General features: G+C 34.7%; 1 protein-coding gene and 1 long non-coding RNA gene across 5 annotated transcripts in view; one reads left to right on the top strand and one right to left on the bottom strand.

Annotated features, from left to right (window-relative positions):
- Positions 1-18,318, bottom strand: part of LOC115831837 — a 401,812-nt gene that overhangs the window by 45,064 nt on the left and 338,430 nt on the right. The window lies entirely within an intron of this gene.
- CPEB2 (cytoplasmic polyadenylation element binding protein 2) overlaps positions 1-18,318 on the top strand; it is a 69,200-nt gene that overhangs the window by 47,681 nt on the left and 3,201 nt on the right. For 3 of the 4 annotated variants that reach the window (XM_030801180.1, XM_030801183.1, XM_030801181.1), the window contains 6 exons: positions 3,768-3,938; positions 5,497-5,586; positions 9,695-9,813; positions 10,452-10,566; positions 13,381-13,562; positions 17,522-18,318. The exon at positions 17,522-18,318 is cut by the window's right edge and continues 3,201 nt beyond it. In XM_030801180.1, coding sequence (XP_030657040.1) covers positions 3,768-3,938; positions 5,497-5,586; positions 9,695-9,813; positions 10,452-10,566; positions 13,381-13,562; positions 17,522-17,749 — 905 coding nt within the window. In that variant the 3' untranslated portion in view covers positions 17,750-18,318. The remainder of the gene's footprint in view (positions 1-3,767; positions 3,939-5,496; positions 5,587-9,694; positions 9,814-10,451; positions 10,567-13,380; positions 13,563-17,521) is intronic. The other variant, XM_030801182.1, reaches the window with a different exon arrangement.

Below are 18,318 nucleotides of genomic sequence, written 5' to 3'. Positions count from 1 at the left end.
AGAACTCTGGGAGGCTGAGGCAGGCGGATCGCGAGGTCAGGAGATCGAGACCATCCTGGCTAATATGGTAAAACCCTGTCTCTACTAAAAAAATAAAAAAAATTAGCTGGGTATGGTGGCGGGCGCCTGTAGTCCCAGCTACTCAGGCTGAGGCAAGAGAATGGCATGAACCCAGGAGGTGGAGCTTGCAGTGAGCTGAGATCACGCCACTGCACTCCAGCCTGGGCAACATAGCGAGACTCCTTCTCAAAATAAAAAAAAAGTCATACTTTGTCAATGATATATATTCAGTTAACTCTTCTTTTAAATGAGTATTTAAATATGTAGCTTCTATGGCTTCTTGAAAAAAAGCAGTCATTATTGTCCAACAGGGAAGATTCTTGTTTGTATGGCTGGTGTGCAAAATGTTCTTAAACTTTTCATTACATTCTTTGTTTAGCTGAACTTCGTTAATAGATTATAGACACATAGATTATAGATGTTTTTAGTTATGAATACTAAGTATAATATTTTATTATAGTAAACAAAAAGTTTGAGTCATTTTTGGGTCACTTTTCTCTTTGGCATTGCTTATAGTGTGATTTGTCACTGCATTTTTTTTTTTTTAATGTAGACCCTAAGTATTTGTGATCCATATTTTTTCTCAACTTAAATGTCTATTAGAAAGACATTTGAATACTTACTGTATTTATGACACTGCTAAGTTTTTATTTGTGTTAGGGCATTTTAAAGTGAAAAACTTTCCAAAGTATTGGTACATCTGAAATAAATAGAGAATCTGGATTTGTGATTTTTTTCCTTAAAATCAAGTTTGTATGCATGCTGTTTATCTTATTCCTTTTAAAATAGAGAATTATTCAATTAAAGTCTAACCATTAAAAGTTTGACCAGTTATTCACAATTAATATTATTTTTAGTGGACCTTGATGTTCATTTTATTGAGTAAAAATAGTGTCATGTTGAAGAGTTTCCTTTCTGTTGATGACAAAATATACTGACATTTTGTTTTGCATTGCTTCCTATTTCTAATAACAGGTATTTGAAAAGTTAAGTGATATTCACAAAGTTACTCAGTGAACATGGGTATTTTTCAGAACATCGTATTTAAACAGCATTTGAATCTTTAGAATAATTCATTTCCTATATCAAATATCATCTTTCTCTCTGTTGTTGTGTCTTATAAACTAAATTTTTATGTCAAACATCTAGGTAGCTAGCTACCTCACTCTGACAGGCATGTGGTCCCTTCCTTCTTGTCCCCAACCCATTCTGTTCAGGCTGTCACATTTCTAATTGTTTTTGTTTGTATCACTTGCATCATGTGTCATATTTTTCAAGATGTTCTATGGTATGTGATTTAGTATATAAACAAATACCCAACATAAAATGGTCCGGTCCGTGGCCTATTTGCTTAATATATAGACAGATATCCAATATAAAACCGATACTGGTCCATGGCCTGTTAGGAACCAGGCCACACAGCAGGAGGTGAGCGGAGGGCAAGTGAGCATTGCTGCCTGCCTGAGCTCCACCTCCTATCAGATCAGCAGTAGCATTAGATTCTCACAGGAGCGTGAACCCTATTGTGAACTGCACGTGTGAAGGATCTAGGTTGTGTGCTCCTTATGAGAATCTAATGTCTGATGATCTGAGGTGGAACATTTTCATCCCAAAATCATCCCCCTGCTGTGGAAAAATTGTTGTCCACAAAACTGGTCCCTGATGCCAAAAAGGTTGGAGATCGCTGCTATAGATTATATGCATTGTCTCCTATCCAAAAAAATCCTTCAGTTAATACTGAAAGAAAAACAACTTGTCCATATTCTTACTCTGCTTTTCCTTCTCTAATATACTTCTCTTCATTTGATCTCTATACTTAATAAAACTCTAAATACATGCAATGTGACTCCTACCCAACTTTCCTGAAAGAGCTACCTTCACAGATCATGTATGTCCTCAAAAACAACTGTTTATTAAAAGTAATTATCTTAATATCTCACATTGTTACTTAATTGCTCTTTTGTTCTTTTATTAGTTTTTTGGTGCTTCTATTACCGTGATATTTTGGCTGACCTCCCACTTTTCTTATCTCACTCCTTTCTCTAGCTCCTTGAATGTTCTGCTTCTTCCTTGTAAGTTTCTCAAGGAGCTGTCCTCATCATTTCTCGCTGGAGTGTTTATCATGGATGTTATAAAGGACCTTAAACTATAACCCATGTGGAGTTGACTCCAAATTATTTTCTCAGAAATATGACATTTCTGTTCTCCACTTCCTTTTCAGCTTCCTACTGTACATTTGCTTCTGAACATCCTAGCAGCATATAAAACTTTACATATCTAAAGCTTAAATTATTTTCCGTTCTCATACCAGTTTCTGGTCTTTACTGTCCTTATATCAGTTAATGGTTTTATCATTTTCTAAAGTCTTCCTTAGATCTCTCCTTTTTCATTCTTTCTCCCTATTTTGTTTCCTATCTGCTTGTGACTGCCATCCATCCTTTGTGGATTTTTTGCACAGCTTCTGATCTGCTCATTTCCAGCTACCTTATCCATATTTACTAAGTCTCCCTAATGCATTGAAAAAGTTATAATCTTGATTGAATTCCTGTATCCAGTTGATTATCTTCACCACCTACTAAATGTCTCGTTAGCCTGGCATTCAGCACTAAATAATCTAGCTAGCCTCAAAGGGCTTTTCTAGCTTTTACTCTCCTTGTTTCCAACATATTTCAGCCAACCTTGACTATTCCTTATTTCTCAAGTAAGTTCAGTTTTTCCTACATTTTCTTATGTTTCTCCTTTCACTTGGAAAAAAGGAAAATTTGCTGAAAACCATGTTCCTATAAATATTTCCACCTATAGATATTCTACCCTTTCTAATGCCTATGTACTGCTATTTTTCTCTTTTTATCCCAAATGCTATCTAATTTCACTTAGAGATTTAGGAAATCATCCTTTCATTTGACCCCTTTCCTCCAGAATATGTCCTCTGAGCACTTTGAAGCTTTCTTATGGATGTGTACCATGGTTACATATATAGATCTTATCTTTCTAAATGTACATTCCTTGACAGCCGGGGAGTAGTATATCAGGTCATTTAAGTTTTGTGGAGGGATTACCCACAGAGTGGGGATTACTTCAGAGGATTGTACAGGATGTGCCCTATATAAGGATTACCTCCTGAAATGTGGGCTCAAATGGGCACTAACATGCTAGAGGGGATACCTTTTCTATTTTGCACATGTGCAGAAGCCCTGTCTACCATTTCATATAATTGGCACACATGTAATAAATTAGGTCAAGACCTTGTATACAAGTATTACTTGTTCTCCATATCATTACTTACTGCAGTCTACAAGTGATTTTTTTATAAATTATATCCCCTTATCTATTTAGTCTGTGCCATTTCCTTTCTGCCACCAGTTTCTGAAAAGTTTCTCCTGTTACATATCCGTTCTAACTGTCCACATACATTAGGTTCTTGCTTATAACAAGTTCTTGCTCATAACAAGTTGAAGTGATCTAGTATCTCTTTTGCAGTTTAATTGTTGACATATGACTATGTTTATTTCTAAGTCACTCTTTAGATTGCTTCTTTCTTGAATCCAGGTAATTAAAACCACACACGATTTAAATTTCTCTTAATTTTTATGTTCACCTGCATCACCTTCATTTTTAAGTCTTTGAATTTGTCATTGGTATTTTTATGCTTAAATTTATCATTTTCTCATATCTGAGATTCAAGTTGTATTTGTTCTTTATTCTAGGTCGTTCTTCCCTCTTTCCAATAGATGATGGCTTGCTGGATGATGGTCACAGTGATCAAGTTGGAGTTTTAAATTCACCCACCTGTTATTCAGCTCATCAAAATGGAGAGCGAATAGAACGCTTCTCTCGAAAAGTTTTTGTTGGTGGTCTTCCTCCAGATATTGATGAAGGTATTTATTAAGATATTTATTAACATGGTGATTTGGACTTTAACAAAAACAAAAAAATATGAAATTTAATTGAATGGACTATGAAAGTTTTTACCACCTAGAGATTTTCCGAATTAGAATGCATTTTCTTCTTTTAAAATATTTTATCACCTATCAAAATATGAAAGTTGAACAAAAGCTTTTTTATTTTTTTCCTTAGATCTTACCATATTTGTAACTGCGAGCATTTTTTGTAAATAAGATTTTCATGACCTAGGTCATATTCTACTTGTTCTTAAAATATAGAATATATTTAGGTATATAAAACTTAAAGCTTTTTGTATAACCATAATGTGTGCATGCACACATACACTGAAATAAATGGAACCAACCATAAGATTATATCAAATGCTTGGTAATCAAAAGTTTAATTTATTTTTATTTTTATTTATTTATTTTTTTGAGGCGGAGTCTCATTCTGTCTTCCAGGCTGGAGTGCAGTGGCGCAATCTCGGCTCGCTGCAAACTCCATTTCCTGAGTTCAAGCGTTTCTCCTGCCTCAGCCTCTTGTGTAGCTGGGACTACAGGCGCATGCCACCATGCCCCACTAATTTGTTGTATTTTTAGTAGAGACGGGGTTTCACTGTGTTAGCCAGGATGGTTTTGATCTCCTAACCTCGTGATCTGTCCACCTCAGCCTCCCAAAGTGCTGGGATTACAGGCATGAGCCACCGCGCCTGGCCAAAAGTTTAATTTCTTTAAGGATAAATGTGCTCTTAGAAACAGGGAAGAAAGAGGCTATTAAAACCAAAAGGGAAATGGAAACAGAACATGAATAGGAAATTAGGGTTTCACAAACACTAATAATTGTATGTGAAAATGATCATGAGTAATTATAACAAAAGAAAATTAATTGAAGACTTAAAATATTAAGCTATATTTGTGAGGTTATGAGAAATGTATCACTCATTCTTACATTTTAGGACATTTTTTAGTTATGATTCAGATATCCACAAACTTATTCTAAGTATTGATCTTCATAAGCTGTCTATGTAATGAAATAACATAAGACATAGCAATTGGATGTTACCTATATGGATTTCAGTGAAACTACCTGGCATGTATCAGACCCTTGTATATTTTTTCAACATTATAGTTATTCAAGTCTTGTTTCAGCAGACCTTTTTTTCCTATACTAAAATGATTTTATTTGTGAAGCAGTAATAGATTTTATTTAATTTATATATGTTGGCGTTTTTTTCAGTCCAGTGCTATTTGTGGTTTGGTGTACTATAAAGTCATTAGTATCCATACAATGTTATATAAAATTTTAAAATTCACATGGAATTGAGTATTCTAACCAATGCATTGCTTAAAAATGAATTTATTTTGACAAAACTTGTTAAGCTTGACATATTATTTTAATAAGTATGTTAGACATATTCCCAGTGTTTATATTCTAATTTATCTTAAGGTATTTGGCACTTTTAAATGTTAAATCTTCATAGTAACAGTACAGAATTTCTTAGAACGAATCACTGAAACTAATTTCTAATGTGTATTATTGTACTTTATTAAGATGAAATAACTGCTAGCTTCAGAAGATTTGGGCCTTTGGTAGTAGATTGGCCTCATAAAGCAGAAAGCAAGTCCTATTTTCCACCAAAAGGTAAGGATTGTTATTGTTAATATTTGCTAGGAAATAATTGGTTGTATGAGAGCAAAAGAAAGAATAGCAGTTACTTAGCCAGTTAGGAATCATAAGAGACTTGCTATTTGATAATAATTTCATAGACTCAGATCAACAAATGTTTGAGTATTTTCTCTGTCTAAAGCATCATTTCAAGTAACTTGGGTATAGACATATGAAACAGTATCTCTGCGTTATGAAATTAAGATCTATGTGAAGTGATTGGTCTTTTATAAAATATAAATTTATGAACAGTTGAAATATAAGATTTATATTAAATGTTCTAGATAACAGCAGAGCAGTATAAATTATTGCCAACTCTGTTGATGAATAAATAATTTAGATAAAAGACAAAGTAGCTAGTTGGGTCTATTTTTTTTTCAATTATATAAAGGAAGATGCTTAGTTATGTTAGTCAGTAATTGCTAGGAAGACACCGTGGCTGATCACCACAGGACAAGAATTACAAATTGTGCTAACCTTCACATGCAAGTCACATGATCAAGTCACCATCTGTAGGGAGAGGAAGTATATCCTGCCCACAATAACAAGAGGAAGCGAGGAGAAAGGAGTCTTGAACATTAATTCAGCTAGTCAGAATTGCTAATGGAAGGTTCTCTGAAATGAATAAAAGAAAGAGGGAGGTTCAAAGATTAAGACTTTACTTTAAACATTGCTGAAATATAATTTTAGCACACTACACATACTATTCAGTTTCATGACTCAGTGAATTGTCAAGCCTGGAGAAAAGACCCCAATAGAACTGTTAAATGGTTCGATTTTGACTCTGGGAAATGAAGCATGATAAAGAAGTTACTGGCACATAAAAACTAGATACAGGTTTCTGGTGATGAATTATATGAGGCATATCTACTTTCTGTCATTGAGAATTATAGAACCTTCACTAATAGTTCACATAGTTTTTTAGATAAATGGAATAATGCAATTTTTTTTTAATACTTGCAGATCTATATATATGTAGGGAATCAAGAACATCTTTTGAGTAGGGATTCCGGATCCTAGGCCTCTATGAGAATCTGATTAAAGCTATCTACCTCTCTCCATGTAGTCTGGAGTTTATTGGAGGTCACAAAACCTTGGTTTAGAGAGGAAATTATCTCCACATAGATAGAGATGTTTATTTATTCTCTTAGTTTTAGTGTTGTCCATAGTTTTACTCTCTTGCCATTTCATAAAGTTTACTTTATAAGTGCCATTTTTATTGAATACTCAGAGTATTGAATTATTTTGTAATGTTCTCGACTAAGCTACCATCATCACTTGCCTGGACTACTTCAGCTGTCTTTCTAGTCTCCACATCTCTAGCCCTCTCCAGTTTTCTCCTATAGTCCAGTCACAGCAGTCTTTGAAAACTCATTGGATGGTGCTATTTCTTACTCACCTGCATAAACCCTTTAATGGTTTCTCTTATTTTTAGGATAAAAGCAAAAATGCATTCACTCTGCCTGGCCTTGCCTTCTTTCTAGCTTCTTCTACTATTGCTGCTTGTTTCCTTCCAGTCCCACAGACTGGCCTTGTTCTCTCCAGCCTCAGTGCTTTTATGTATGATAATCTCTAGACTGACGGTGTCTCTTCCTTAAGTCTCTTTATATATTCCCTACTAATCTTGTATCTCAAGCTTAAGTGTAAGTTTGTCACAGAATACATTGAGGATCTACCAAATGAGGTCAGCTCCTCCTGCCCAACTCCTAGTGCTGTATGTGTCTTTCACTGCTAGCACTCATCACAGTTGCAGTATTACATTTTTACAACGTTAAACATTTGTAATTATTTTATTAATGTCAGTTTCTTTCAATGGTCTGTAAAATAGTGTCTTTATTCACCTTTGTGAATGTTCATATTCTCAATAACTCACGGATTTTTAACTGCCTAATACATGAGATAACAAAAAATACTATAGGATGGAGAAATTACTTCAGGTAGATGGGGGAAAGCTTCACTGAGAGGTCTGGTATTAATCTAAGGTACTGTATATAGATAGATAAAAAGTACTTGAACAGAGTTCCAGGCAGGAATGGAAATAGAATTTTAAAAAGGAATTAGGAATTGTTTGGATGGAGAAAGATGCACATTTTTGCATGAGCCACTTGTTCACTTACAAGAATGGTGTACTCTAAGCCTAGAAAATGGGATGGAACATATTTAATGAAACAGAATAGTTGTTGTCTTTATTGCTATTGTTGCTATCATTGTTATTGTGGTTTTGCAGTATTTAGTTTCTCTAATTGAAAAAATAAAATTGGCACTGGCAAATCATAGTTTTTTTGGTACAATTACAGTTAATTGTAGCCATTTCCAAAGACCAGTATCCCCAAACCTTGTTCTTTCAAGCAATTTTGTTATTTCTGTAATTCAGCATTTTCCATGGTTTGGAAAACACTGGTATAGAAGCATCCAGTGGGTGAAGCTACCTTGTAATTACAGCAGTCACTAGAGTCCCTTAGATGCTAAGCCACACACGTACGTAAGTTTCCTTTGCAGTGAATAACCTTCACCTTATGTGATTATTAGCTTGCTTTAACAAATTCGAAAGAAGCTATTATATAGTATGTTTTTGTGAAGAATATTTTAATATCTAATGACTTGCATTAGGTAAGTCATAATTTACCTGATATGGCTTAATTTTTGCAATATAAACGTTCCCTAATAATAACAAAAATTGAGCAGTATTAAAGATATTGAATTTAAAGTATTATTTTAAATTAAGCAATATTAAAATATTAATATCAAAAATTATAAAAATTGGCCAACATTAAAATACTGAATTTAATATACTATTTTAGTAAATTGGTCTTATATCCTTTTAATTACTACAAAATAGTTGTAGTTCCCAGATCCTTATTTTGTATCAAAATTAAAGCCTTAAAAAAATCTTCATTATTTTCAAGAATATTTAAATTGTTTCCAGCAGTGTAAAAAATCCAAGACATGTTTTTTAATCCTGTGTAATCTTACCTTTGGAAGTTTGTATTTATATAGGGTGAAATCATTTATATAAGGTGAAATGGCTTCAGGTATTTTTTATGCAATCAGGTATTTTAATTTTATTAAAATGAAGTACTTTAGTGTCACATCAGACCTTTGTGGCATAAAGCTATGGTTGACAATAAGCTGAGTTTTTCGACTTGAGTAAAAACATGACCTTACATTTCCCATTATATGATGGAACAGACATACATGGCCTGCTTGATGTCTGCTTCATACTGGGACTAGATTAAAATGCTGTACATTTGTTCGCATAGAAATCTTGCCAAGGTAAGGGATAGATCATTTATAGCTATCACTTGCTGGGAATAATCACATAATAGTAAACTTGCAGTGTAAATTTTGATGCCTTCTTTTTATAATGTAGTCTATTCTGTCTGCTGGATACATGATTTTTTATTAAAGATTGACAATTGGTTGTTTACAAGTCTAGATAGTCTCCAAACAGTTTGAAAAATGTATTCCACGGCTTTCCAAGTTGAGGCTTGATTTAAAAGTTTTGATCCATCTGACCCATGTTTTATTAAGGAACATGTTTCATTCCAACCTTCCTACTGTAGCTTTCTTAGTATCATTGGGAAGTTTTCATGAGACTGTGGAATGTTTCCTCTGCTTAGGGGATTTCCTGGACCTTTCCAAGTTTGTTCCAGTCTAAAAGTCTAGAACTTGGATTAACCTGAGGGCATTTAGAAAGCACATGGGAGACCTTGGGGCTGACCTCGGTTTGAAATTATTCAACCAACTACTATGAGACTGACTTTGGTGGTACTTTGATTTTTTTCTTCTGTAAAACAGGAATAATATTTCATAGACTTTTGAGAATCAAATACTAATGCATGTAAGTTAGTACAGTATCTGATAGCAAGTGTTCTATATAAAGTAGCCAATTGCTTTACTGAGTATCTGTTTTAATGTGTATTACATAGGATATTGTGTTCTCTTGTAGAAGGTAAATGGTTTTTCACCCTATTTGACAGTTTTGTTTTTTTTTTTCAAAAGCATGTATTTTCTAAACAGTACTGAAATTTGGAGTAAAATCACTTGGCTTGACATATTGCCCTATCTTTAATGGTTATTCCAGGCTATGCATTTCTTCTCTTTCAAGAAGAGAGCTCAGTTCAGGCACTAATTGATGCTTGTATTGAAGAAGATGGAAAACTCTATCTGTGTGTTTCTAGCCCTACTATCAAGGACAAACCAGTAAGTAAATACCATGAACTTCAGGCTACAAATGAAAATTTTTCAAAAATTGTTTTGAAATGATTGTTAATTAATAAAAGAACAATTAAACTACCATGTTGAGTTTTAGTTTTTGAAACATCCAGATAATTTATAGCAGGCATTCCCAACCCCTGGGCAGTGGACCAGTACTAGTGGTCCATGATCTATTAGGAACCAGGCCACACAGCAGGAGATGAGTGGCAGGCAAGCCAGCATTACTGCCTGAGCTCCACCTCCTGTCAGATCAGAGATGGCATTCTATTCTCATAGGAATGCAAACCCTATTGTGAACTGCACATGCGAGTGATCTGGGTTGCATGTTCTTTATGAGAATCTAATGCCTGATGATCTGAGGTGGAACAGTTTGGTCTCGAAACCATCCTCCACCACCTCCATCCTTGGAAAAATTGTTTTCCTCAAAATTGGTCCCTGGTGCCAAAAAGGTCAGAGACTGCAGATTTATAGTATCTAGATCAAAAGTTATAAAAATAATTTGTTTCCAGATCCCACTATACAAATTTTTAAACAATAAAAGAATCACTATTAACTGGTAAAAACAAACAGAAAATTCTCATAAGCCATCAAGGGAGTAAGACCCAATGTAATTTTCTTCATAGGTTCAAATACGTCCTTGGAATTTGAGTGATAGTGATTTTGTAATGGATGGTTCTCAGCCTTTGGATCCCCGAAAAACAATTTTTGTTGGAGGTGTTCCTAGGCCATTAAGGGCTGGTAAGTAGAATGTTAACAATTTTGTTTAAAAAAAATCATTTAATATGTCCTAGTCAATTTAATAAACATTTGGAAACTATTGTGTACATGACACTATTGGACAGAGCAGGAGCAGATTCTTCATGCTCCAGTAGCTGCTAACTACAGAATTTTGAAACAAATTCTGAGGCCCCTTCTTGAAACTCTCAAACTGGAGAATTGGGTACTTATCTGTCAATATTAGTGCAGTAGCTAACTACAAGCATATCTATAAGAATCTACCTAAATATTTCCGATTTCCTAAGTATACCTCTCTGAGATATGAGAATTTGGGGTCTGTTTATTTTGTGTACATCGATTCCAATATCTGAAAAAGAAATGGGATTTTTTTCTCTTTTATCTATATTTTAATCATTAAAGTAGCACTTTAGATAAGTGAATGATGATAAACTTGTGTTGAACAATAACTAGGAACCAAAAACCTACCAAAATATGTCACATAGGAATACAATTGTAGATATATATGCCCACTTTGCACATGTTAGATGGTACTGTGCACGATGTGTGGAGTGTTAGTGATTTCCATCACTGAGAACATCCTCTCCCCAATCTTAGAGATACATGTTAAAGAACTATTCATACATGTAAATAGTTACGAATATGATGACTTCTACAAAGAAGTACTATAGGGAACAGAAGAGCATGTAGCAAGGAAATATGATATCTGATACCTTGAAGGTATTTGAAGTCTGATATCTTGAAGATATTTGTAGTTGAGCTGACATATAAAGACTGGGCGAAAGGAGTAGGATCAGGGTGGTAGTAGGGTTCTGAGGAGTGTGTTTCACAGAAAGGGAACAGCATATTTAAAGGTCTTGAGTGGAGGGAAACAGGGTGCTTTGGAGGAACTGAAAGAAGCCCAAAGTGCCTGACTTGGGATACAAGGAGTGAGGGAAGGGACACAAGGAGACGGGAGTCAAATCATACAAGTCTAATGGACTAACTTGGTATTTATTCTCAGAGCAAGGGTAAAATAAACCACTGAAGAGTTTTTAAACAAAAGAGAGACTTCATCATCTTTGCAGTTTTCAAAGTTCACTTTAGCTAATGACTCATAGAGAGGGGGGCCAGGGTGAGAGTAAATACGGGCAGACCAATTTAGCATCCTATTATTACAATCCAGGAGATAGACAATGGTGGCTTGGATTAGTGGTAGCAGTGGAGAAAGCCAACTGAACAGAGGTGACAGATATTTATGAGGTAAACACAAAGACTGAATCTCATCTTTCAGTCATAAGCCACTGAGTGGATAGTGATGCCTTTTACTGAGACGGAAGGAACACTGGAGAAGGAGCAGATAGGGAGGGAAGATTATGATCTTGGTTTTGAACACAAGTGTATGGCACCATTCAGAGCTCCCAAATAGAAATTTCAATTAAACCATGGTATATGGTATATTTTTTATGTATTTTTATGGTGGTATCTGGTATATTTTTTAAGAGAATCACTCTTTATACTGTTTTAAAAACAAGCTGGGAAGGCAAAGGCCAAAAGCAAAGAGAGATAAGGCTATTGCCATGAACCAGATGAAAAATGATGTTAGCATGAATCAGGATGTTAGTAGTGATGGAGGTGAGGCGATTGGACTCTAGATATGTTTTAAAATCAAGTTTACAGGATTGCATGTGCAGTATGGAGCAAGGGAAGAATACAGAAAGGATGAAGCCAAAGATCTTGACAACCTCATCTTTTCTGTTGCTTTCTAACTGGGTCAGCAGAAACTCATTGGAGCAGGTTTAAATGGGATAGGGGAATATTATGAGTTCCATTTTTAATATACTGAGTGTGGCCAGTGCCTGTTAAATATCGAGTTGTCCAATAGACAGTTGCATGTACAAGTCTGGCATCCAGGGGAGAGGTCCACACTAGAGATAAAAATGTAGGAGCTTAGAAACATATAGATGGTGTTTAAAGCTATGATACAGGATGAAGTTACCAAAGCCAGGAGTGTAGTGTTGCAAGGATTGAAAGTTAGGGTACTCTGACATTGAAAAGTTAAGGAGTTTAGGATGAACTATCAAGGAAGACTCAGAAGAAATTTATCAGTGAGGTAGTAGCAGAATTAGTGGGATAATATATTCTAGAAGCCAGATGGAGAAAATATTTGAATGAGAAGGAAGGGATTAACTGTGTTCAATGCTACTTACAGATAGATTGACCATTGGACTTAGCTTGAACAATTAGAGTGGAGTCATGGTGTGATAGTCTGATTAGAAAAAGAGTTGAATATGGAATGGGAGGAGAGGAATTGGGGGGAATACTAGAACAGATTTTGAGAAATTTGGTTGTAAAGGGGAACAGAGAAATGGAGCAGTAGCTGAGAGGGAGAAAAAGTGTTATGGGAATTTTTTTTAAGGTAGGAAAATTATAGTGTACTTGGGAATGACCTAGTATAAGGGGAAAACTGATTGTACAGAAGGGAAAGGGGAGAATTGCTGAAGCAGTGTCCTTAGTGAGAGTGTATGGGATCTAGTATGCAAGTGAAAGGATTGGATTTAGGAAAGAGCATGGAACTATTTCTCTATAGGACAGAAGATAGAGTATATAGTGGGTTTAGTGCTGTAAGTAGGTAGATGTGATGGTGGTGAGTCACTTTATAGTTAAAAAAAAGCATCCTTGATCCCCGTCCTTTTTTAACAACAGCCTCTTATCTGCCACTCTACTCCTGGTCAAATGATAATATACTATTGACTTTTACGTTTTACAAAAAATACTTAAAAATTGTTGATTACTGTGTTCTCTCACATTTGATGTAAACTTCTTTTCCTTTTGAAGTGGAACTTGCTATGATCATGGACCGGCTGTATGGTGGAGTTTGTTATGCAGGAATTGATACAGATCCTGAGCTAAAATACCCAAAAGGTGCTGGGCGAGTTGCTTTCTCCAATCAGCAGAGCTATATTGCTGCCATCAGTGCGCGGTTTGTTCAGCTTCAGCATGGTGATATTGATAAACGTGTAAGTTGCATATTGGGAAATCACTTATGTCCTATAATAAGGTGCTGATCCAAAGCTTCATACCCTAAGGCGTTAATAATATAATTTGAACACTGTTTAATTTTTATACTTCTTTAAGTCTTAAAGGATATTCTATAAAAATATCCTTGAAATGGAAAATTACTGAACACACTTTAAACTTTAGGTATAATATAAAAATATTAATATCATTGTGCAGCCATGTCAGAATTTTTTAATCAGCCAATAAGGTCAAATATTCTAACCGTGGAGGCAGAGACGTTGTTTTAAGAGCCTGTACATTGGAGTCAGACTGCCTGGGATTGAACCCCATTTCTACAAATTAACCTTCTCTATGCCTCTTTTTCCTCACTTGTAAAATAGAAAACAATGATAATATGTTTTTCTCAGTAATTTTGAGGATTAAATAAATTTACATATATATAAGCACTTAGAATAGAACTTGACGGAGAGTGTTATTTAAATGTTTGTTTTCATTTGTCACAAAATCTAAAATAAAAATGCATTGTGTATATTTCTCTAAAATAATTGACCTAAACTTAAAATTTTTTTAGTAGTATTGCTTGAATCATCACAATAAGAACTTTTAAGAAGTACTAGGAATGATAACTGAAACCCTATTGAATAATTCCAAGTACTGACTACCCTCTAAAATAGAGAAAGACACTAGCATTCATTTACAAATCTATTTTATGCCAAAATCTGTGAACAGTTCCTATACATAGCTAAACATATTATAAAATAATCATGTTTATATTTATAGTATAGCAGAAATACATTAAGAATATGGGGGTAAATGAATTTTTATATCCGAATTAGTAGATAGAAGATATAACTTGAGTGGATACTCCTTTTCCCCAATATAACAGTTTCTTGAAGCCTCTTCTGGGGCTGTTTGGGACATTAAAAGACTATATCGGGGACAGGGAAGCTGGTTAATTAATACCAATTGACTGGACCATGCATGCTAGAAGTAGTCCCCAATGTAATTACCCAACCGTCTCATTTAGAAAAGAAACGCAGCATAGGTTCAGTTCACAAATGCAGAGTAGGGTTTTTTTTGTTTGTTTGCATTGCTACTTAAAAGGTTGCCAAAAAAAAAAAAAAACTAAGAGGAGGTGCTCTGCTTTTTACAAGACATGCATACATAACTTTTCTGAACTTGTCTGAACGTTAAGAGTTCCTCTAGTGTTGTGGTTCTCAACCTCTGCTGTACATTATTCACCTGGGAACGTAGAAAAATCTTGGCATTTGGGTCCTACCCCTTGAGGTTCTGCTGAATTGGTAATAAAGCTCCGAAAGTGACACAAATGTACAGCTGTGGTTTAGACCGCTAACAGAGAGGTGATAGGTCACGGGACATTATAGTATATAATCATGGTATTTAATGTGCACTAGCAGAAGAAAAAGACTGTTACAGTGTTATACCTCATACCTCTTTGTTTCTGAAATGATAGTGAAGGACGAATTATTTGGAGCAGAGTATTGACTCTTAAAGAGCAACTCAGTTGCAGAGCAGATGAATTGAGATACATGTGCCTTCTTAAAAAGGCATTGAAATACCTGAGGGGAAAGCTCATTTTCTAAGATATGTGCTACAAAGGTAATTTTGAACTGTATTTGAAAGAATTTGAGCCTTAAATATTTTACAAGTCACTAATACTGCTTATACAAAGAAATATTAAACCACTAACCTTTATACCTTTCATCTCTCCAATATGAATATGGTTATTAAACCATAAAAATTGAATAAATGTAAGTGTATAACTGCCAACCCAAAGATACACAGGATACTTATTTGAAGGGAATGAAAATTGTTTATTCCACTTACTTTTTAGACTCATGGATACTGTGGTTTAGTTCCTATCTGATAGCTGGAAAGCACAGTCACCACAGATGTGTAATTCATTATATTTTTTTGTATGTTATTTCTGAGTAGCATAATTCACTGTGACTTCTAGTAAATGTTAGAAAATAAGACTAGGTGAAGTGTAGTGTTAATGAAACTTCCTTTTGCATATAGAAGAGTTTAATTATTAGAGATTATTAATGAAAAATAGGTTTTGAAATTCAATTTTCCATCTTTAAAGTCTCTGGTTTTGAGTAAGGTATGTTAGCTTCATAAAACTAATATCTAGAATTTTAAAAATACACATAATGGAAATCATTGATTTGTAAAATTTTTGTTCAACAGTTTTATATTAAAATGTAACTCTTGAACATCTGGCGTTTTATCACGTATTATGGAAGTGAAGTAAACATCACAGACCTTGGTTTCAATTTGTCTAAAATCTTATTAAAAAAAAAAAAGACATAACCATGAGAAAGAAACCCAGAAAACATATGTAAATGTATTGCATTTATGCATATATTTATAGCATTTCTACTTCATGCTAGATATTCTTCTAGGCACTGGAAACTGAATGTTGAGCAAATGGGTGCTGTCCCAGTGTTCATGGAGTTTATAATTCAGTGAGATGAAATCCAGCAACTCTCATGCTACCTTAGTGTGTTCTTTGTTCGTAATAATGTTCTTTTTTATTATAGCTATAATTTGTAGTGAAGATAATGAATCAAAAATAGCAGCCTGGCAAAGAAAAGATAGAACCCATAAAGGAAAAAGTTGAGAGATAAAAATCAAGCATAAAAATTTTAAAAATTTGTGTTAAAGATTGTAAAGCCACTGGAAAAAAGGTTAAAAATTCTTAACTGACAAAAGAGAACTCATAAATCAATTTAAAAAACAAACAAAACTCCAGCAAGACAATATGCAAAAGATACAAACAAGCAATTCAGAAAAGCCAAGTGTCGAATATACATAAAATATATCCTAATCCTAATCAATGAAATAGAAACAACAATGTAATTCCATTACCTATCTATCAAATGAACATCCTACAGTTCTTGTAATCAACTTTTAGGTTGTTTCTAGTTTGTTGTTGTTCTTACAAATAATATTGCGGAAAATATCCTTATATTCACTTTCTGCACTCATGCAAGTATTTCAGTAGAATACATTCAGAATACAAACTGTTGGGTCATTATTTTTTACTATAGGCAACCTTTACTTTATCTCAATCCAGTCCTTCAGAACACTCAGTGTTCTGCTGTCTCCTAAGGAAGGGCTGAGCTGTTACGCTGTCTGGCACTTTTCAGCCAAACAACGGTAAAAACCTTCCATTCATAAAGTTATCACAAGCAGGAAAGCAAGGCTATTGCAGCTAATAGTAGCTAATACTAATTTATAGAATATTTTACCATGTGCCAAGCACTGTCTTATGCTTTTACATTCACAATTTAAGCCTCACAACTCTGAGACAGGATCTGTTACTCCCACTTGACAGATGCGGAAACTGAGGTGGAGAAGTTTATCATTCAGAGCTAACTCCAGTCTGAAGTGTTCTGCCAAGTCAGACCTTCACAACGCGACTTGTACTTTATATCTTACAAATTTACAGAAGTCTAGGCATGCCCTTTGTAAGATTCTCCACAGTTCTGGCTTGTCTGTGCCAGTTATTTCCAAGCAGAGTGTGACTCGCACCTGCATTGGAGAAGCGCTGCCTTAATCAGTGGCTGTTCGGGTTCTGCCATCTCACAGGTGATACTGGAATGAGGGAAAAAGGTGTGGAAACTGTCTTCCATGACTACTTGATATCTCTTTTGTTTTTCACTCACAATCTCCCCTAACTCTGAAAATACCAGCACACAGGTGTTTCAAACATGTTATTCAAGAAAGGTGAGAGTGGAATGTTTTGCAAATCAGATTTTTATAGATTTTTAAAGTGTTTTAACCTACTACATGGTAAAGCTCCTTCCTTGAGAAACTGCCCATTTCCTCAGCTTTTAATGCTGGTGCTTTTTTTCTGCTATAGAAACATTTTAAGTTATTACAGAATTTGGTTTCTGAAGCAGACCCTAATGAGACTTTCTTTTTTTTCAAGGTGGAGGTAAAGCCATATGTGCTAGATGACCAGATGTGTGATGAATGCCAGGGCGCACGCTGTGGTGGAAAATTTGCTCCCTTTTTTTGTGCCAATGTCACTTGCCTGCAGTATTACTGTGAGTTTTGTTGGGCAAATATCCACTCTCGTGCTGGACGTGAGTTCCATAAGCCATTGGTAAAGGAAGGTGCTGATCGCCCACGTCAGATCCACTTCCGCTGGAACTAAGAATAGCAAACTGGCCTCTGTTTAACAAGGAAAGAAAGGGTGCATGTGGCTTACTGTCTGAAGATACTGACATGCAGAAGAAATAAGTGCATTCTTCTGCTTTTCACCCCAGCTATCAATACATGCATCTTTATCAGCAGCCAAAACACTACAAGCCTCTTGTTTTTCACCAAAACCCTACATCTCAGGCTTACTAATTTTTCTGATATTTTCATGTTAAAATAAAATGTTTTTTTGTATTTTCTCCAAGTTATTTTTATATGTAAAGTTAAAATTAGATATGAGAATGTTTTGCATAGGGGCAACACAGTCTGCTGCTATATAGTGGGGGAAGCGTGCACTTATTTCTAAACATGGGTTTTTAACTTCAAGATCTGCCCCAGTAATTTACCAAAGGTAGCAAAATAATAGTGAAGATGGAATATGTCTGCTACAAATGCTTATTTTTATTGTTGCTATTTTCAGTGTATACATAAACTAAAAATTAGGGTTGATTTTTTTGCTCTCCATTTTGACTTGCAAGAAATAATACCTCAAGATAATCTGATTTATTAGCTATTTTTAAACAT

This window comes from Nomascus leucogenys, chromosome 20 (genome assembly GCF_006542625.1).
Source record: "Nomascus leucogenys isolate Asia chromosome 20, Asia_NLE_v1, whole genome shotgun sequence".
Lineage (NCBI taxonomy): Eukaryota > Metazoa > Chordata > Mammalia > Primates > Hylobatidae > Nomascus > Nomascus leucogenys.
The sequence above is the reverse complement of the archived record's forward strand: the minus strand, read 5'-3'. Positions and strand labels throughout refer to the sequence as shown.